Source organism: Protopterus annectens, chromosome 6.part0 (assembly GCF_019279795.1).
Source record: "Protopterus annectens isolate FY-2018-M chromosome 6.part0, PAN1.0, whole genome shotgun sequence".
Taxonomy (NCBI): domain Eukaryota; kingdom Metazoa; phylum Chordata; order Ceratodontiformes; family Protopteridae; genus Protopterus; species Protopterus annectens.
Window position 1 is genome coordinate 1,049,125,649 of NC_056737.1, and position 21,903 is coordinate 1,049,147,551.

At 42.1% G+C, this 21,903-nt stretch overlaps 1 protein-coding gene across 2 annotated transcripts in view; it reads right to left on the bottom strand.

The window, feature by feature from the left end:
- Nucleotides 1-21,903, bottom strand: part of CPSF2 (cleavage and polyadenylation specific factor 2) — an 806,201-nt gene that overhangs the window by 446,648 nt on the left and 337,650 nt on the right. For both annotated transcript variants that reach the window (XM_044074658.1, XM_044074655.1), the window contains exon 4: nt 17,246-17,351. In XM_044074658.1, coding sequence (XP_043930593.1) covers nt 17,246-17,351 — 106 coding nt within the window. The remainder of the gene's footprint in view (nt 1-17,245; nt 17,352-21,903) is intronic.

The following is a 21,903-nucleotide window of genomic DNA, read 5'->3' on the forward strand; positions in this document are numbered from 1 at the left end:
AAACACTAGACCCAAGGACCGGTACTTTGTCTGCAACATAAACAGAACTTACTGGAGGGACCAATATGTGTCTCAAAGGATCACTGTGCTATGGGATGAACTCTCTGCCTACATGAAGCAGTGTTCATCCCTAAACCTGTCCAAAAGAAACCTTGTTCGCTGGATGGGAAATCACAAATTCACCCCCAACCTGGCCCCATGTCTTTGATGGACAAAGGCTGCCAGTAAGTAAATTAATCCCAAACTAACATACCCCCCAACATAAATCTTAGCTACTTCTTTACTAATGTACCCTACCATCTAGGACTCCCAAGAAATTTTGGGAGACAACTGGGTTGGGTTGAGTTCCATGGCTAGGCTTGTAAAGACCCTGGTGGTCATTAGCCTACTATAAACTTATGAAAGGCCCAGTGCCATATATTAGCTAGCTATAGAAATCCCTCTATGATGCAAAAAAGCCACATAATCTACCTACAGGAACTAAAATCACTCAGTATTAAACCCAATACTATTTTCCTAGGTGGTCTAAACTATCCAGCTATAGATGGGGAACCTTACACCATCACTAGTGCACAAGCACAGAGATTCCTGGACTTTGTCAATACAAATCCCTGGAACAATTAGCCAGAGTACCCACTAAGGAGAATAACATCTTGGATCTTGTCCTTACTAATATGGGAGCATCTTGCACCATCCCTTGCATATCTTCATCATTTGTTAGGTCTGACCATAAAGCAGTTTCCTTCAAAATAAAACTGAAACCAGAGATCACTTCCTCCCAGGGTACCGTTAGAAATTTCTTTAAGACAAAGTACCACTCCTAAGTGATACATTGGCAAGTTTCAAATCCTCATAAAACCCAGTTAGCTCCATTGAATATGCAGAAATGTAACCACACTAACCACCACACTACACCAGCATGTAAACAGCTGCAGAGATGCAGCTGTATCCTACAGTAACAAGTGCATGGCAAACTCCAGAAACAAAACATAGTGGAACCATAATATCAATAAGCTTTACAATAAAAGGCAAATAATTTTTACCAAATGTAAGAATAATAACTCCCACAATGTCAGAGCCCTTGCCCTTATCACTGAAATAAACAAAACTCAGGAGCTTCTTAAAATCCATCAAAGCCAAGTGTGAGGCAAAAATAGCTACCGAAGCCAAAAATAATCACAAGGCATTTTAGTTATGTTAGCAATCTCAAAAGCACAATGCAGCAATGTGCTGATCTGATTGTGAAAATGTTACCTATACTAAGGCTGAAGATATAACAAACCCACTGGCTGATAAATTTGGCTCTAACTTTACTTCTCTCGTCCCTCTGTCTGTCCCTCAAGATGCACCTGAAACTGGCTAGTCTTCAGCTATCACATAAGACAAAGTCCTAAAAGTGTTATTAAAAGCTACAGATACTGCATTGGTGGGTTCTGACAATATCCCTGGATGCATCTGAAATAGCATGAAGCACAATTCTGTCACAACTCTAACAATGCTGTTCAATCTCAGCCTCCATAAGGTTTTGTATCAAGTGAATGAAGAACAGCTAAAACCATTCATCTGCATACGGGAGGACCTTCCACAGACCCAGGTAATTAGAGACCTATAAGTCTGACCACCCTCATATGCAAAGCCATGGAAAGACTTACAATGGAACTAATCAATCAGGACACAGGGAACCTCCAAACATTGGACTCATTTCAGTTTGGATTCGTCAAGGGCAAGTCATTCTTAATCAACCTGGTGGATTTTTTTCGAAAAAGTCAACAAAGCCACCAAAGCAATGACACCATTCTCCACTCAGGCATAGTAGAAAAGCAAAATAAACTTTGAATAAACCCCTGCGTCACCACCTGCTGGGTTCTCAAATGGCTCACAGATAGGATACAGGAAATCAAAACGGGGGATAGTACTTCCACAGAGAGACCAGTCACCACTGCAGTCCCCCAGGGTTCTGTGATACGACTTCTCTTGATTGGCATCTACTTTTCTGAAGTAAAAGTCCATACCAGTGGGTTCTGGCTGACTAAGTTTGCAGAGGACTGCAAGCTAGGCGCAGTCATTGATTCCCCAAATGATTCTGCCAATCTGCAGGACTGTTTGTACCAAATAAATAACTGGGGGCAAAATCATGGACTGAAATTAAACACCAAAAAATGCATTACTGTATCCTTTGAGAAGTCATCTAGCACAGGTAGCTACCACATCAACAATAAGCTCCTAACAGATGATGTTGTTGTTTGGGATTTGGGTACTTATGCTGACAGAAAAGAAAAGCTGCCTAAAGGATATCAAAACTCTATCTAGGCAGTCAAATTAAGTGTTTTCAAGTTGGGTTGTATCAAAGAACTCATCTTGTGTGAGTAAATCCAGTCTCTGGGGAAGCCTGCAGTAATTTCCCTTTGCTATTTTCAAAAGGAGTCGTCATCAGCAGTATATTTTGGAAGTCGCACAGAATCTTAAAAAGGACCCTGGATATCAATGGAAAGTTCTTCAGGATCTTTAGAAGAAACCTGGATATCAGTGGAAATGGTGGGGAAGCATACAGAAACATTCCCATCCTTGAGTAGAACTTCTTTAACCTTCTATTTTGAAATGAGGCAGACAGATCTCACAGCTGAGTCACCATCTGAAAGACTGCTAGGCATATAGTTTCCATTCATGAGGGTCTTTCCTGGTCCTGTACAGCTTTGTCTGCTGTACTGCTCCGCTCACAGGAAATGTAAGATGCCTGAAGCATCAAATTCAGCTGAGTTGCCAACTCCCAAGCCATTACAGCAAATCTGCAAAGGGGATAAGATGTGGCACCCCTTTTGTTTATATTCCGCATCACTGAGATGTTGTCTGTGATGACTTGCAGAGGGCCTAGAGACCAGGTAGGACTTAAGGTCACTAGAGCATGGATCACTGACAAATTCTCTTTGATATTTGTATGCTTTATTCCTTCAGGTTTGCATTGCATTTTCACCCCATTGAAAATGGCCTCCCAAGCAAAGTTTGTGGCATCTGTTGTGACAGACTGATAAAAAGGTGGAAGAGAGAAGGGGAGACTAGGACTGAAAGACAACTGGCTTTATCCGCAGTAACACCCTACTTACAAATCTCAGCAATGGAATCTTAAAAAAAGGGGGGGGGGCATGATACTGAGACAAGACAAGACTTGAGGAACTATTGAACTTTTATTGTGTGGTCTGGCCAAGGGAATCATGATAGTCACAGAAGCCATGAAACCCAGAAACTTGCAAAATTTCCTGACAAATGCCAGAGGCTGGTTGGAAAAGGTAAGGAAGCTTTCTCTGTACAGTTCTACATTGTCCTGAAGAAAAAAGCCATTCCTAAAAAGTATCCAGAAAACATCTATTAAAAATATTCTGTGAGACAGGATGAGGACAGATTTCTGTTTTTTCAGTTGAAACACCAGACTGAGGAGGAGTTTCATGACGAATTATATAAAACAATCATCCAAGCATGGAAGGATGTGCATTTTTTGAAGGCTGCAGTAAGTAGACACTTTGTAAATACCCTTGTTGCATGAGACTGACCTAAGAGTAAGACAGAGAATTAATAATGTAAGCCAGGTACAGAAATCTTAAAAAAAATCTGAATTCCTTGTCAATAGGGATGTGAGGACAAGCATTTTTTTAAATTCTAACATTACCATGAAACTGAGGGGTGTAGACAGCATTTTGGACTCCGAGATCTTGATACACAAATCGAGAAAGGAGAGATTTAGAATTGGTCTCCAACTTCCCTCCTTCTTTAACAGCAGCAAAATCCTTGAATAAAAACATTTGCCTTTCTGATCTAGGGGCACTAATACTGTGACCGCCTGAGGCAATATGTGATTCAAAACTGGAAGAAAAGGGATGCTTGGTTTATAGGATGATGAGGAATCTCCTGAAAAGGAGGTAGGGGCAACTACTGCCATCTGTACTCCTGTTTGATGATACTCGGAGCCTATTTATCTGAGATAATCTGATGCCACTGGGCAAGGTGAAGGCCTAGACTATGGCACAGATTGCCCAGGTGTGTGTATGTGTGTGTGTGTTTTCTGACTTTTTTGACTGCTGTTGCTTTTGGGAGACTTTCCCTTTCTTTATGAAGTTTCCTTGCCATTGCTTTTGAAAATCCTATTTGTTAGCACCTGTTTTTTGAAAAAGGGTTCTGGATTGGAAACAGATTTTTTACTGAACTTTTTTACTGAACTTAGAAAAGGACTGGAGAATCTGGTTCACCCTTAAAAGTAAATTTCCTTCTTTCATCAAATCATTTAAGGACCTCAGTAGCATAAAGGCCAAGCAGAAACTCCTTGTCTATGTGTGAATTTAGAATCTCTGTTTTAACACCTTCTGGTATGTTTTGAGAATGAAAGCAAGCAAACACAGTCTCATAAATGACACAGTAGCAGCAGCTCTTGATATAGCATCAGCAGAATCATAAGAACATTTAAAGAGTGTCTAGTTACATGAGAAACAGATACGATAAAGGAGTTCAATGAAGTCTTAACCTCTGAAGCTGGAAGGTTAACAGACACCTTTTTCATGTTCTCAAAGGAGGCCAGAAAAAAGTTTAACACATGAGCCTGGCGGCTCAAAATTCTGACAGTTAAGGTAGCAAAATAATACATTTTCTTCCCAAATCTATCAAGGGATTTCCCATCCTGCTCAAAGGGACTGGGGTTAGCATTTGCAATGTGTTTAGCAACAGACATTTTAGATAAGGAAATTACTGCAGGGTCTACTTTAGGACTAGAAAACAGATATTTACGACTGAGGTACTTTACATAATCTATCAGACTTTTTAGGAGCAGGAGCTTCACCATCAGGCACACTGTAATTTAAGAAAACATTCCCTAATATATAAAATACTGCATGATAACCTTAGTAATCAATCAGAGTAGATTAGAAAAGATTGGGAAAAGAGACTGGATAAGAAATTCATAAGGAAACAATGGGAGGACGTGTATGGCTCTCAAATACACAACAAAGTCTAGAAGAGTTAGGATGTTTGTTTAGAAGTGCTTGCATAGGTATTTTTATACCCCAAGCAGACGCCAAATGAATTTTCCTCAGGTAGATGGCAAATGCTGGAGGTGAGAAGCAGAAGAAAGAGGCAACTGGAAACATATTTTGGGAGTGTAATGAGTTGGTACACTTTAAAAATTCCCTACAATGTACTCAGTCAGAAATATTGGGTAAACAAATGGGTGTAACTAAGGAAATGATTTGTTTGAGCTGGGATACCTGATCTGAACTGCCCAGACATAGTAAGGCCTTGTTAAGTTTAACTCTGGTGGCTGCCAAAAAAGCAATTACTAAAAAATGGAAATCAAAGTCTAAATCAGCTGTATTTGAAGTACTGAATATTGTACAAGAACTGGTAGTGGGATCTTTAGAAAATGATAGGAACAAATTACTAGAAAAAATGGAAATTGTGGGAATAATACATGCATAATAATGTTTTGCAGGAGGAGTGAGGCTTAAGGGAAGGAAGGAATTGATCAATTTATGTAACGTTGGCTTGATAATTATACAAAAGAATATATCTGATGAATAATGTCTGCAACAGTGAATATGCTAATAGAGTTTGCTTTATTTTATATAAATGTATGCTTGACTATATCTTAAATGATAATTTGATAAAGGTATTAAAAAAATTACCTAAAATTTCATACTATTACTACCAAAATAAATACTTTATTTTGGCTATAGTCTAAGAAAAAGAAAGCTTTTCTGGAAAGAAATGTCGAAATAACACTTTCCTCAAAATAAGAATCTTCAGCTTGAGGAGAAACCAATGAAAAAAGGCATTCCCCCTTCCATTCCTTGTTTTTCTGACTGGAAATCACTGTCAGAATTGTGAGGGAGATTTTATTTTTTTATTTTTCTACTTATAACCAGTGAAGAACATTGGGGACATTATCTCAGGAATCAGGGTCCCTAGCCCAGTTAAGTGGTACACCTTCACCAGCTCCTTCCCCACAGTCCAAACAAAAGAGGTTCTCCCCTGCCTAGACAGGACAACTCTACAGCCACTGAGGATGTTTCTAATTCTTGGTCCTTAGTGGCTTCTCAAGGAGCAACATCAAAGGGACAGAGATACATTAAGGAGAGGTCCGACGAACCAAGTCCAGCCATAGCAAATTCACTCATTGGAGGCTGAGACTGTAACTATACATCTGTGTTGTCCACTTTAATTTTTCCTCAACAAATGGGTCTTGTATCTGACTCTTGGCTCCATCTCAGCCACTATTCTCTAGATTCTAGGATCTGATTCTCAAGCTCCTGCCTTTACCCATAATGCCCCTGACCACTGCATCTCCTCAGATTGAATTTGCTGTTACTATACTATCTTAGAAATATAAAACATTACCATAGTACTGCAGAAAAAAAGTGAAACAGTAACAGCACAGGGGCTCAAACTGGAACTGTGGCTCCTAACAAAAATCTTCATCAGGTCATTCCCAAAGTCATGGATGGCTGTTGGTTGGGGGGGGCTGAGGAAGAATGAAAATGAACAACACAGATGCATAGTTATGGTGAGTACATAACTTTTATATCTAATGTCATTTTCATTCATTCCTCAAAGAATGAGAGTCCCCAGCTGCATTAACCTTGGGTGGCTCTCATGGAAGGATGTTCTGGAGAACCACAGAACCAAATGCAGCCCTGTTTCTGGGCAGGATATCCAACATGTAATGAGCAATAAAGGCATGAGCATTAGATCAAGTGGCAACTACACATACATCATTAATGGAAGCTCTAGCCCAAAAGGCAGCTGACTTAACCATTTACCTATCTGAATATGCTTTTGGTGGTCTTGTCAAGGTTAAACCTCTCGAAGAGTAAACATGAGAAATACAATCTGTTATGCATTTGGCTAGAGCAGTTTTTGATACTGGTTTTCCCAATGAAACAAAATTGGTCAGTTTTTCTAATTTCTTTCATTCTATGAACATAGTAGTGAAGTTGCCTATGTACATCTAAAAGGTGAAGCAGGAAAGAAAACTGCTAAGTTTAAGACTTGACTGATGTTTATTTCTGAGGCAACTTTGGGTAAAAAGGAAGGATTAGTACCCAATGCTAAAAGGACAGTGCTGACCTCCAAGACATTTATATCCAGTATGGTCTCTTCTGGGGACCATGTGCCTTGAACAGTCCATCCCAAGAAATGCTCCCCTCACACCAACTGGGAGGCACCCCTGGTCAATGTAGCATTTGGGAGAGGAAGGAAAAAGGGACGCCTTTGACAAATTTCATCAGATCGAATCCACCACAGAAGGGAGTCTTTGCAAACCCGACAAGTTGCATAGAATGTTGCAAGGGCTGTTGAAGAAAGGATCACTGTAAGGCCAGAGTCAACTGGAGGATTTGCAATCCACCTTCTAGGAGAACTCCAAGGCAGATTTTGCTGAGGCGCTAGAGTTGTGCTGTTGCTTTATATTAAATTTGCATGTCTTTTTTGCATCTGGATTGTTTGGTTCTTTTTTATCACTGGCCTTGTTGTTTATTTTTGATATTTTTTGTATTCTGTGTTCTTTTCTCTGAATTGGTAATGCCTGGCACCCAGCTGGAAGGATGGGCATCGTCAAGAGTGTCTGTTAATTTTAATGTGAAAGTACACATTCTGAAGATCTAGACAGCACATCCAATCATCCTTCTATAACAGAGGCAGAATGGACTGTACCGTGACCATCCGGAACTTGGGATTTTTTTTTTACAAACTGGTTCCGATAACTGAGATCCAGGATAGAACTCAGGTCCCCTGTTTTCTTTGGCACTAAAAAGAACCTTGAGTAAAATCAAGATCCTCTCTGCTCTGGTGGGACCTCTTGGATGACTCTTCTGTCCAGCAGCTTTTGAATTTCCAGAGCTGCTAACTCCTACTGACTGGTAGGAACATCAGGGAAACATTTTCTTTTCATTGCAGGAACTTGCAAAAGTGGACATGGTTCTTTTGTGATGGTTGCCCAGGCTTTTGGGTGCAAAGACAAGTGCTCCCGACTGTCTCCAGAGAACAGCAGTTGGGCAATCCTTCAGAAGCATTAAAAGTGTCTGTCCAAGAAAGAAATCTCAGAGCCCTTAGTTTTGCTGACCGTCTCTGCAGCATGGGTGGCGTCTTCATTGTTAGTATTTCCCCCTCTGCTTCTGGAAGAAAAATCTCCTCGTGATTCTTGAAAAGGTCCTTGAGATTTCTGGAACTACATCTTCTTACCACTGCACTGATTTCTAGAAAAAGGTTTCTGCTCAGTAGAAAAATGGATTCCCATGGCAGACAAGGTCTTTCCATCTTGCTCACTGCAGGAACGTGTATCTTTAATGGCGGGCCCAACAGAGATGATCCATCAAAGGAAGCATTGATGAATGATGCTTTAAAAGGCTCCACAAAGTCACACAATTGCATCCAAGCATGTCTCCTAATGGCTATGCCTGAACCCATGGCCCATGAACATTCAGCTGCATGAGAGATTAACCTCATGGATGCATTTGATACAGACTGTAGGATGACCAATAGTAAGGAATAAGTTTTCTCTTCATCTGCCAACAAGGACTGAAGGATATAGTCAGAGAGTTCCTTAATTAAGTCTCACTGTAATCTGTGAAATGTGCCAGATAGTTTGACAACTGTAAGACAAAGGTCGCGGAGGCAAAAACTCACTTCCCATACCTGTCCAATGTCCTAAATTCTCTATTAGGCGGTTGAGTAGAGGAGCTCTGTTTGGCCAGCTCCTTTTGGTGGCTGCCGCAACAACCATAACATCTACAGAGATTCCCTTACTCCAGTACTGTCGGTCTTTAGGTGCTCCAACAATCTTATCCGGATGCCTGGATTTGGTTCTACAGTGTCCATTTCGGGGGGGGGGGGGGGTGTAACCCAAGATGTAGATGGGCCAGAACAGAAGGCTTCTAGAACACCGACTCCACCTGGGAAGAGGTTTAAAAAAAAAAAAACATCTTTTTGGCATAGGATTTTTAGAATGCCTGCAAAACAGACATCTTCTAGTAAAGATCTGGGGGATCCTTCCCCTTCATCAAATTCAATGTCCTCTTTCAAAGATTCCTTTTGCACAACGACTTTCGGGGGACTTCTTCGGTGGGGTGCTCTGGAGAGGTATCTGAAGAGGTGGGGAGTTCCCTAAATGGAAATGCCTAGAAGCTCTGATGAGCTAGCTGTCCCTATGGCATAGGATGAAGAGATTCAGAAACAGAATCTGAAGAGGGAACAGGAAATGGATCTGAAAAGATAAGGGTCAAGACATATCTTGGGTGAGAGAATACCCTCTTCACCACCTCAAAGGCAGAGGAACCAGAAGAAGTTGAGGCCAAGCTGACCAGAGCAGAAACTCTCTAATCAGACGAACCAGGCCCTCCCCCACCCTCGACTCTGAAGAAGGAGACGGAGCCAAGCTGTCCATTACAGAGGCCTCGAGGGGAAGAGACGGCACAGAAAGCTTCGGAATCAAAGTAATTCCCTCAGATCTGATGCTGACAATTTGTCTCCGAGACTGTCCTGCTCAAGGCAAGTTGGAGTAGAATGGATCAGGGAAGTAGTTGGAGTCTATGGTTCATAGGTTGATACTAGGCTATCTGCCCTGGGGCATTTACAAGCCTAGCCAGAGTGTGTTTGGCTTTCACCACCCTTTTAGATCGGTTTACTGTGCCTCTGTAGAGTAGGTCACAGAAGATGGCCCTTTTAAGGTTAGTTTACTGTGCCCCTGTCTAGCAGGGACACAGAAGAGATCCAGGGGTGAACTTACGATCTCCCATCCACTCACCAAAATTTCTCTTGAAGAGGGTCAGTGAGGGGCTCTGCCTAACATGGACTGGGATTCTGTTCCAGAGTGAGGGCAGCCTCTGGGATATGAATCTGTCCCTCCAGCATGTCCTATTTATTTCTGTGCTGAGGTTTAAGTCCCTGGAGCATGTAGCTCTAAGGGATTTGGATTTCCTGAGATGGAGCATGTCCATTAATTCTGGGTTGGACATGGCTTTATACTTCAGGCATAGATCACCTCTGAGGAGGCGGTAAGCAACTGAGTAGAGCTGGAGTTTCTTTAGCCAAACTGCATAGGGCATCTGTTTGAGTCCCTTGATCCTCTTGGTGAGGTACTTTTGGGGGCCTCTCCAGTTGCTGCAGGTGTCGGGTAAGGTACATCCCAAATGGGGCATTGTATTCAATTATGGGCCTGATGACTGATGAGTAAAGGGGCACAATGCCCTCTCTTGTTCTAGATGTGAACCTTTTCATGATAAGGTGGGCTATATTGAAGGTCTTTCTAACCACTCTGGCAATGTGATTGTCAAAAGAGAGGTTTCTATCTACTTGGGTCCCCAAATCCCTAATTACTTCTTCTGTACTTAATGGATTACCACCTATGTGGTAATTTGTGGGCACTTTGTTTTTCCCAAAGGGGATGACTATGCACTTTTTGGCATTTAGCTTAAGGCCATGGCTCTGGCACCAGTTATCCGTCTCTGTGAGACCCTTTTGGAGGATGCTTGTGTCTGCCGGAGAGTCTATTATGGCGCCCAGCTTGCAGTCATCTGCGAACTTGGTCAGCCATAGACCTCCCGTATTAGCCTGTACCTCAGAGAAGTATATACCGAACAAGAGAGGTCCCAGGACTGGGCCTTGTGGGATGCCACTTGTAACTGGTTTGGAGTCTGACATGGCACCTGCAATACTGACCATGTGGGTTCTATCCCTGAGCCAGTTTGCAACCCATCTTGTGACATAGGGGTTGATATTTAAGCTAGTTAGCTTATTTATGATGCCCGAATGGGGTATTGTGTCAAAGGCTTTTGCGAGGTCCAGGTAGGCCGTGTGGACTACCTTCCCTTCATCTATGGCCTTGATAACTGTTTCAAAGAAGTCGACCAGGTTCATGAGGCAAGATCTGCCCTTAAAGCCGAATTGGGTGGGATCCAGTGTCTGGAGGTTACCAATGTCCTTTGTTTATGAGGTCCATGATGATACGCTCCATAGCTTTGCAGGCCAGACTAGTCAGGCTTATAGGGCGATAGTTTCCTGGGTCCGTTGTGGCACCACCTTTGTGGAGCGGGACCACTGTTGCTGTACGCCATTCTTTGGGTACATATCCTGTAGCAAGGCTGAGACTGAACAGTGACTTTATGTGAGGGTTTAGTTCTTCTTGGAGCTCATGTAAGACGTAGCCCGGGACACCGTCTCGTCCCACTGATGCTGTGTTTTTTGCTTTGGAGAGGGCAGCTTTCACCTGTGCATTTGTGATGTCAGGGAGGCTACATTCTGTTGGGATAGACATTTGGTCTTTTGGGGGGGGAGGGGGGGGGTTTGCACTGAACCGGTCTGCCAGGATGTTGGCAATGTTTGTGGGATCAGTGTAATTTTTGTCATTGTGTACTAACTCAGAGCATATCTGGGAGTTGCTCCCCAGATTCCTGACATAACTAAAGAAGGCCTTGTGATCATCTTTAGTGTCTTGTGCAATTTTTCTTTTGAAGCTGGCCTTAGACAATTTTATGAGAGATCGTAGTTTCTTGCTAGTACTGATCAGAAATGCCTTCCCTTTTTGGGATTTTGCTCTATCATGTAGTAGCTTCCTCCTTCTGTTGTATAGCTTATTTATGGCCGGGGTCCACCAGTCTGGTCTACGGCCTTTGGAGGAGTGAGTGTTGGTTTGATTTGGGAAAGCACGATCCATGCATTCCTGTAGGTGTCCATAGAATGCATTTGTAAAGGATTCTGCAGTTTGGGCAGTATTTTTCACTGGCCCGGTGGCTTTGAAGGATTCCAGCTCGGTTTTGAGAAGTGTGAAATTTGCTTTTGAGAAATTTTTCACCGTGATTTCCTTAGCTGGGGGTGGGGATGGGATATGGATATCCAGTATGATTAATTTATGGGGTCTGATCTTACCAATGAGGGACATACCTCTGGTGTGGAACATAGAGTCCCCATGTTGGTGATGACCAGGTCCAATATGTTATCCCCTCTTGTGGGAGTGGTGACCAGTTGTTCCATAGCATTTGTGTTTATAAATTCTAGGAACTGTTGGGCAAGGGTGTTGGGGCTTGAGTAATTTTCCCAGTCGATGTTTGGGTAGTTGAAGTCACCCAATATTATTGTGTTTAGAGAGACCTTCATATTCTCCAGTGTTCTCAGGAAGGCCGAGTGGGGTTCCTGAGTTTGGGAGGGTGGTCTGTAGCAAGCTACAAACTGAAAGGCAGTTTTGCCCACTGTTAACTGTACATGGATGGTCTCCGATGCTTTGTGTAGTGCCACTAACCTGGAGGTGTGGGTATCTTTGACGAACATGGATACTCCCCGTCCTTTGAAAAGCATGGTATGAGGTATAACCTGGTAGTGCTGGGGTGCTCTCTGGGGCCTTGAACCAGGTCTCTGTCACTGCACAGATATTGATATTCTCCATACTGAGGAGAGCCTAGAGTGCGTGCATCTTGAGGTTTAGACTTCTGGCGTTGAGCAGCATTACCCTTAGTTTTTTTTTTGTGTTGTCTATGGAGGTGGGTTTGTCCTTTGAGCCTTGCCTAAAAAAGGCACTATGGGGTGGCAAGAGCCTTAGCCAGTATTCGAAAGCCCAGGGATGACAGGTGCAAGCCATCCCTAGCGAAGCAATGTGGCTTGTCAAGCATGTCATTCCAGGCTGATGGACACTGAATCCCCTTAGAATGACACCAATACTTTAGCCAATTGTTAAAATTGATCATTTTCTTTTTATACTGTGGCACCATTCTTGGTGAGGGCAAGATGCTACTCAAGGTCAGGGTCATACCGGTCTGGGCTACATGATCAGAGAGCTCCTCTATGTCTCTTTTCATGTAGTCCTGGGAGGTACGTCTCAGGTCATTCACACCAGCATGGATAATGATGGAGTCATATTTGTACTTGCTTTGGAGTGACCCGAGTGCTTGTGTTATGTGGCGGATTCTGGCACCCGACAGGTAGCTTACCGTGACATTCTCCTTGTTCAGTCTGGTGAGAGGGACGTCAGTGTGTCTGACAATAGAGTCCCCTATTACAAGTGTGTTAGGTGTGTTGTTTAGCCTTAAGGGCTGTGGCTGTGTGGCACACTGACTTTGTGAAATATGTGATATGTGGGTATTGTTGCAGGGTAGCGGTTGCTTGGATGTCTGCTTTGGAGGTCTCTGCTGCTTTGGCAGATTTTTATTTAGAGCCTCCAAGTATGTTTTTGTGTGTTTATGTGTTTGGTTTGCTGATGTGATAGGTCTATGTGAGACTGGAATAGTGGTGTGTGTGGTTACCTTCTCTTCCTGACTGATTGTGCCAGTGCTGGGTTGAGAGAGCTCAGCCTCCAGTTTGGCTATATAGTTGCATCTCTCACATATATTTGAGTTTGATGGGAGGAGGAGAGGGTGGTCTGTGTACATAAGGCAGTTGTAACATTGCCTCAAGATACCCAGATTCACCAGCTGGACTGGAGAGTAAACCCGAAACTGACTACTGGACATGCCAGAACAGTATAAGGAACAGTTTTTTGACTGATCAGAAAGGACTGATAGGGAGCCAAGTACTTATAAGGGGTATAAGAGGGTGTGTAGTGCTTTAGTTAGTGTTTACTTATAAGATTACTTACAAGATAAAGTGCAGGGCTTTAGAATGAAAACAGAGTGCTTACTTTGAGATTTAGAACAGTTCTAAGGGGAAAAAGTGAAGAGCAGACTTTGTGGAGCCAGGAATAGTTTAAACCCGTTTAAGCGGCGCTGCCTGATGCTGCGCTATGCGCAAAATCACGCAAAGGGGGGTTTTAAGGCAGGGAACTTGAAAGAGCTGGGAATTAGCCCAAAACGTTTCTAGGCAGTAACCACTCCTACAGGGGCAGGCAGGCGGTTCAGTGTTAATCACTGCCACTGATGAACACAGAGACTTCCCTTTAGCCCAAGCAAGCACTGGCCTCCAAGAAACTTACAACAGTTCAGAACAGCAAATCTGTAACTGAACTTTTTTAAATTTCAGAAAGTGGGAAAAAAGCAAAATTTTTTTTGTTTTTTTTGTTTTAGTTTAAAGGTAGCAGAGATACACAAGTAGCAAACTAGTCAGAACAGTGCAATAAATGACCCCACACTTGAGTGCTAGACCAGAGTCAGGTAAAATGCAATTTTAAGAAAAAAACGATTTTAAATTAAGTGCAACACAGGAAATGCAGTAAACAGGCTCTAGATGTGTTCTAAATACTGTTTCTAATACAGATATCAACTTTAGCAAGCCAGAAAATGCCGAAAAGTAGGCGGCAAAGCAGAAATTTTAAACAAAAAATCAGAAGAAAATACTTAAAATCTCAAAAGTGGCTCCTTTCTTCTCTCAGCGTTTTCTCCCCTTCATAGGTGCTTCAGCAACAACTATCAAGCCTGGAAAGATGCCAAAACCACGAGGCAGCAGGGTTTTAAGAGAGAGAGATGAAGGAGTTTGGAATTGACCCAAAATGGCCAATGATAAAAGCAACTTCGAATCCGAAGGTTTGACATTTGAAGATCTCGGATCCCAGGGCTCTGAAACAGAAAGTTGGACCGGAAAAGGAGTAATGACTGAATGTGAGGAAGGTTTAAGGCTCACGGATTGAATTCGAGATGGAGACAGTAAGACCCACATCTGGATCTATGTTCTGAGAAATTTTCCCATAATCCTATCCATCTCTGCTTCGGAAAGTCTTCGAGGGGACTTGATTGAAGAAGAAGTGGAAGGAGGTTGAGAAGAATTTCTTGGAGTCTCCTGCAGTAAAGGAGATCTCAGTCTAAGAGATACTGGCTTTGAAGAGAAGCAGGAGGCTTTCGAGCTGGGAAGACTTTGAAGTAGAAAGCATCAGATCCAAGTGTCTGGCAATCTTAGGTGGAGGCACAGATGGCTGAGCAGATTTATGAGACCTGACAGGACAGTGCTTTCTATGCTCCTTGGGCTCCATGGATTTTGATTTCTGAGATGGGGTTTAAGCCCCTGAAGCAGACACAGCAGAAGGCAGTGCAGAAGAAGGGATAAGGCCTTTAAAAAGCACTAATTTGTTTCACTTATCACAGATGGGTCTGGCACTGAAACCATCACAAACAGTACAAGTAGTATCTAGGTGGGATGGGCCTAAACAATAGATGCACTTCCTGTGGGCATCGGAGTTGTATATCTTATGCCCACAAGAAGTGCACATTTTAAATCTAGCAGGCTTTTCGGTCATACCTATGAACTATGCCAAATGGAAAGGTCTGTCCAGAAAGAGAGTTTAAAAAAAGATTTTTTTTTTTAAATACTAGACAGAGTAAAGTAAAGTTATACCAACAATATTAATGATAATAACTTACAGAAAAGGTAAAAAAAAAAAAAAAAAAGAAATTACCAAAGGACGGTAACAAAAGATAAAAAGATAAACTAGCTTAGAGTGTAAAGAAAGGATGCTATGCAAATTGATAAATAAGAAAAGAAAGTTAAACTGTAAAGTTTTTAGTGACTATCCCCCCCAAAAAAAACAAGATATTGAGCTTGACGGAACACAATCCCGAATGAATCGTTAAGAATGGCAAACGACATATGAGGTAATGCAGTAGTTAGGGGCATTACAGGTAAAGGGAGGATCTCCAGACTTGGATCCTACAATCGGGGTCTATATTACATTGACAAACACTTAAATGTTCGAATCTCAATAGGTCGACCTTTAGAGATCGAACATTTAAGTGTTCGAAAATATAATAAAAGAAAGAAAGAAAAAAAAAAGGTAAACTGAAAGGGTTTTAGCAGGGGACAAGCCCCCCTGCACCCTCCACACCCCCTCTACTTAAATATACCAACTCTGAGATCGCACTTCAGTGCACGGCAGAGCGGAAACAGGAAATTTCCCATTCCCTACACTGTAGCGTGATCTTGGAGTTGGTATATTTAAGTAGTGAGGGGTGTGGGGGGCACAGCCCCCTACGTGGGGGGGTGCAGGGGGGCTTGACCCCCTGCTTACACCCTTTTTTGTTTTAGTTTTACTTTTTTTTTTTTAATTTTTAAAGATATTCGAATACTTAACTGTTCGATCTCTAAATCTCTAAAAACATTTAAGCGTTCGTTTATCTAATATAGACCCCTACAACCTACAGAAAAGCAGATTTCAGACCCATTCGTTGAGGAACGAATAAAAATGACATCATCAGATACATTTTTACTCTTATGGATTGGGGAAGGAAGAACCCAAGAGACCAGCAAATGCTCCATGGTTTCACAGAGACAAGAAAAATGGGTAGCTCATTGCCTGTGTATGTCAGTAAATCTTCTGAGAGAAAGGTAAGGATTTTGAGGCAAAAAAAAAAAAAAATCAATGATAGTCTCCAAAAGCAAAATGACGTGCCCCTAAAATACTAACTCTATATAAATATGCAGAAAATAAATAGTAAAACAGTTCTTTTACACAGTTTCGTCACACAGGCATTCACAAGCAAAATTCCCCTGAAAAGGCAAGACATTACATAAAAATATAAACTTCCTAGAATAAAATGTTCACTTAAAACACAGTTTTTCCTTCATAAAAATGTAAATGTGAAAGGTTTTCATGAACAAGGATACATATCTGACCAACCATAAATGACTGCTAAGAGTCTGTCAGTTCTATGAAACCTGCAGAGGAAGCATACTTCATTCAGTGGCAAGAAAGCTAAGGAGCTTTTGGCACACTGACCACTGCTTTTCTACAGCTCTCCTTCAGACCCACAGCAATTAAGATGAACAGAATGTGCTGTGAAGCTCTGTAAGCTGACAGACATGTTCTGGGCAGAATATAACCCATGCAGCTTAGGCTACATCAACAGTGCTCTCAAAGTTTTGACTGAAGTCATGACTTGCTCCCATGATACTAATTAGTCAGTAACTGCAAACAGTACAGACAGTCATAACTCTGATGTTATGAAACAGAGTCGACATTTAAATCACTGTCATGCTCTGTTAATTTTAAATTGCTATCAAAATTAAAATACTTGTGGTTATAAAAAGGCTTAACCATTCTCAAAAAAGTCACACACTGCATTTATTAACATAAAAAAAATGCAATATACAGACTTGGCTGGTTGTCCCAACAACTACTCTGCACTGAAACTTCATACAGACAAATATAATAATTTGCACCCTTAAAAGCTAATGGGAATTTTATAATACATAACTTTGCACCAACATTTCAGGTTTGTTGAGGACATTCCTGGCAATTTTAAATTATAAGACGGGCATATAAATAACACAGTGAATATTCATTTAAGCTTTTCTTTCCTACCTTTCAGGTTTACAATCTGAGAAAACTTTAGTTGCTGTATCTTGTCAAATGCTGCATCCACATCATCAAGCGTAAACAAGTTGAAATCTTCAGTGTTATGGCGAGACTAACACAAAAAACAGAAGGCTTGTTAACCAAAGCATTCGAGACAAAATAAACTATTAAATCTTATTAAGATCTTATTAAGATAAAACCTGTACCATTCATTTTGTCTGCTGCAATTCTATGCACACTGCACCTCTGCTAATTCTCCATCCCCACACTAATGGCAGAATCACTACAACTGTCCTTTACTATTGCTGGTATGACCAGCATATTTTTGCCTTTCCACAAACCATCACTGGTGGTACTTTATTAGTTAGCAAAGTTATACCCTAGCAAGTACACATACTCAAGTAGACTTCCTCCTGGTAAAGAAAAGGCACTGGGGTAGAACCCATGAATGCAAAGTCATCCTCAGTGAAACAGTCGGCCCACAGCATAAACCACTAGTTGCCACAATCAGCAGCAAGCAGTGGTCAGAGAAGGCTCTAAGGTCAACAGAGACCAGGCTGAAGACCTGGAAGTTGACTGGAGAGAAAGTACAACAGTTCAAGGAATTACTCCAGGCTCTAGCATCCCAAGAAGACAGGTGGAGCTGAACAAGAATGGCAGCGCCTAAAACAACATGTGTTAGGATTACAGAAAAGATATGTAGTGAACCAGGTATGGAAATAAGGTAAGTAAGGAAAGCTGGTGGTGGAATGCAGAAGTCCAGGAAGTCATCAAAAGAAAGGAGTGCAGGAAGAACAGGGAGATAGAAAAGACTGACCAGGCTAGGAAGGACTACTGACTGGCTAACAAAGAAGCTTTGAAAGAAGTCCCAATAGCAAAGAATAGGGCATCAGAGGCACTCTACCAACTTCTGGAAAGTGATGTAGTAAATGGCACAAATAAACTACATCAGGTAGCAAGTCAAAGACAGAAAGATAAAGAAGATAGTCCCTTCACAAGGGATGCCAGCAGCAACCTGCTCACCAGTACATAGGATTATTAAAGGCATAAGGAAGGAATAATCCCAGCAACTTCTGAATGAAGAAAACCTCATACAAGCTGTACTGCTCCAGAAAAAGCCTACGATAAGAGAAGTGGAGCCCACCCTAGAAGAAGTAAGAACAGCACTAAGGAAAATGAAGTCAGTGACAGCAGCAGGCTCAGATGAGTTCACAGCAGATATGATAAAGATGCTTGGTGAGATGGGGAGAAATGGCTCCTGCCTGAGGGTACTAATAGCAGTGGGGAAAGAAGTGTATCCCAAATGACTGGAGAATAAGCATACTCATGCCAGTGTACAAGAACAAAGGGGACATCCACAACTGTGGGCAGTACAGAGGCATCAAACTCCTATCACATTGCATGAAAGTTCTGGAGAGGGTGATTGATAAACGGATACTTAGAGTAGTAGAATGTAAGATGGGAGATTCAGATCAGGATGCAGCACAACTGACCCGATTTTTGCAGTGAGACAGGTTCATAGGTTCATGGGCAGGTACTAGGCTATTGGCCCTAGGGCCTACGTAAGCCAAGCTAAAAAGGTACCCTGGCTTTCGCCACCCAAGAAAATTATTTTCCTGTGCCCCTGTTGAGCAGAGCCACAGAGGTGATCCCCGGGGTAAATTTCCTATTTCCCATCCAATCATCAAAATTTTTCTTGAGTGCTAATGAGGAGCTTTGTTTGATATAAATAGGTAGTTTGTTCCAAAGTACGGGAAGTCTCTGAGACAGGAATCTATGCATCCAGCATGTTCTGTTTATTGTGGTGACAAGGTTTAGGTCCCTAGAGCGTGTGGCTCGAAGAGATTGCGATTTCTTTACATGGAGCATGTCCAACAGCTCTGGGTTTGACATAGCTTTGTATGTTAGGCAGAGATCGCCTCTGAGTAAAGCTGGAATTTTTTGAGATGGTCTGCGTAGGGCATCTGTTTGAGGCCAGTAATCCTCTTTGTGAGGTATTTCTGCGGCCTTTCCAGTTGTTGTAGATGTCTTGTGAGGTGCATACCAAAAGGGGCATTGTACTCTATAATGGGTCTAATGAGTGACGAGTAGAGGGGAACAGTGACCTCTTTTTTCCTGGATGAGAAAACTTTTGTGATGAGGTGTGCCACGTAGAAGAATTTCCTGACTACTGTGGCGATGTGATTATCAAAGGAAAGACTACTGTCCACCTGTGTCCCAAGGTCTCATCATACTTTCGGTGTTAAGTAGACTACCCCCTATGTGGTAGTTCACGAGTACTGAATTTTTACCAAAAGGGATGACAATGCACTTTTTGGCATTGAGCTCGAGGCCATGGCTTTGACACCAGGCATCTGTCTCAGTGAGGCACTTTTGTAGGATGTCCACATCATTAGGAGTTTTGATTATGGTTCCTAGTTTGCAGTCATCTGCGAACTTTGTTAGCCAAAGACCTCCTGTGTTAGCCTGTACTTCAGAGAAGTGGATACCAAATAGGAGAGGACCCAGGACTTCAGAAGAACTGGAGAGAGTCCAACTGGGCATTCCTAGACTTGGAGAAAGCATATGACAAGGTCCCAAGAAAGCTAGTCCGGGTGGGACTGCGGTGGTCTGAAGTTCCAGAAACACTGGAAGAATTAGTGCAGGGTATGTACAAGGACCTAATGACTCAAGTACGAACAGTGTTCAGCCTCACAGAGTCGTTCTCAGTGGGGGGGGGTGTACACCAGGGTTCAGCTCTGAGCCCACTGCTGTTCATACTGGTGATGGACTACATTAGCAAACAGGTTGAGGGGAATAGATCAACAAAGTTGTTGTATGCAGACGATGTGGCATTACAGGCAGACTCTGAGCTAGAACTTCAGCAGCAAAGGATAGGAGAATGGAATGCAAAACTGAAGGCACATGGGATGAAACTAAGCACAGATAAGACGGTGGCAATGGCACCAAACTGGGGAAATCAAGAGCAGCTCAGAATAAAGACAGAAGGCAAAATAGTGTAACAGGTAAACAGTTTCAAGTATCTGGGAGGGGTGGCTGAGGAGAAGGGAAGTCTGAATGAACAGGTCAAAGCTAGAATCAGAGGGGCTGCAGCCAACTGGCATAGAGTGTCAGGTGTAGTCTATGACAGAAGAATGCCAAAGAAGCTGAAATGTAAGCTGTACAAGACAGTAGTGCGACCAGTACTACTGTATGGTACAGAAACCTGGGCAGTAAAGGCAGAACAGCTGAAGATGCTAGAGGTGATGGAAATGAGGTGCCTGAGAAGGGTGGTAAGATGCACACTGTGGGACAGATGAAGAAATGAGGACATAAGAGCAGAAGCCACAGTAGCTCCAGTTGCAGAAGAGATCAAAGAGAACAGATTACGGTGGTTTGGACATGTGCAGAAAAGCAGAGGACAATCTGTTGAGGAAGATTTGGAACAGACAGGAAGAAGATAAGAGGAAACAAGGATGTCCAGCAAAGAGGTGGATGGAGTGTGTGAAAGAAGATCTGCGACAGTCAGGCATGAGTGTTGAAGAAGGTAGGAGTCTGGCACTGAACCGAGAGAATTGGTGACAGTTAACATGACACCCCGACCCCATGTAGAAAAAAACGGGAAAAATGGGGCTGATGATAATGAAGCACACATGCATCAAGTACATCCATTCTCAAGGCACAGCAGTTTGAGCAAAAGTATTCTAAAATATCTTTACAATGTAATGGGTTACGAATACAGAAAGTGACTGCCAAGGACATGAAAAATACACAAACACACCCATCACCAAGTCAGACATTCCATAACAGTTACCTGGACTGGTAATCTGTGCAGGGTAACACTGTCCTGCTTCCCCTTGACAGATTCCCCCCAATGAAATATCTAGAAGCATACATACACATTTTCTATACTACTGTTTAGGGTAACTTGCATAGTATTGAGTGTAGGACTAACTATGCAAGTATCCTAAAAAAGCAGTGTATCGGTCTTGCTTATGGGGCCTCATTAGCATAGGCCATGCTCCAACAACTACATTTAAATGTAGCACCAAACCTTCTACTGCCCAGTAGCACACACCTCTGCTTCTAGGCAACACGGGCTCTGTGAACTGAACAAGTCTGCTTAGAAAGCAAGCCATCAGTACATGGATTTGTACACCAAGCAATGTGTCTATGAACATCCTAAAATAAACACATATGGATTCTAGTATTCTACTGAAGAATCAAAACCTGAGCTCAGTACAATTCCATTGGTATATTTGCTGTAACCAACAAATGTGCACTACACAAGAAAAACATAGATATTTTCAGGTTTAAACCAGGACAATACGAACAGTATAGTAATAGATGCAAACCATATTAAAAGTCAGGCTTAAGACCACAAAATCCAGAGTCATAACTAAAAAGACAACCAGTTCACCTAATATAAGTCTACCGCTAGCCATGGAAGGCCATCAAATTATCAGATTACATATGTCAAAGCAATCATAACCTCATACTAATTGGATAAAGAGGAATAAAGGTATTAGTACGTAAATGAAGGAATTAAACATTGTACATGCAATAAAGTCAAGAGACAAAGGTACACATACACAAAATGATTAACTTAAGTACCGCAAATGCAGTAGAAAACACTTCAACTTCGTGAACAACACATACCAACAGGCTGATAGCTATTAAATTTT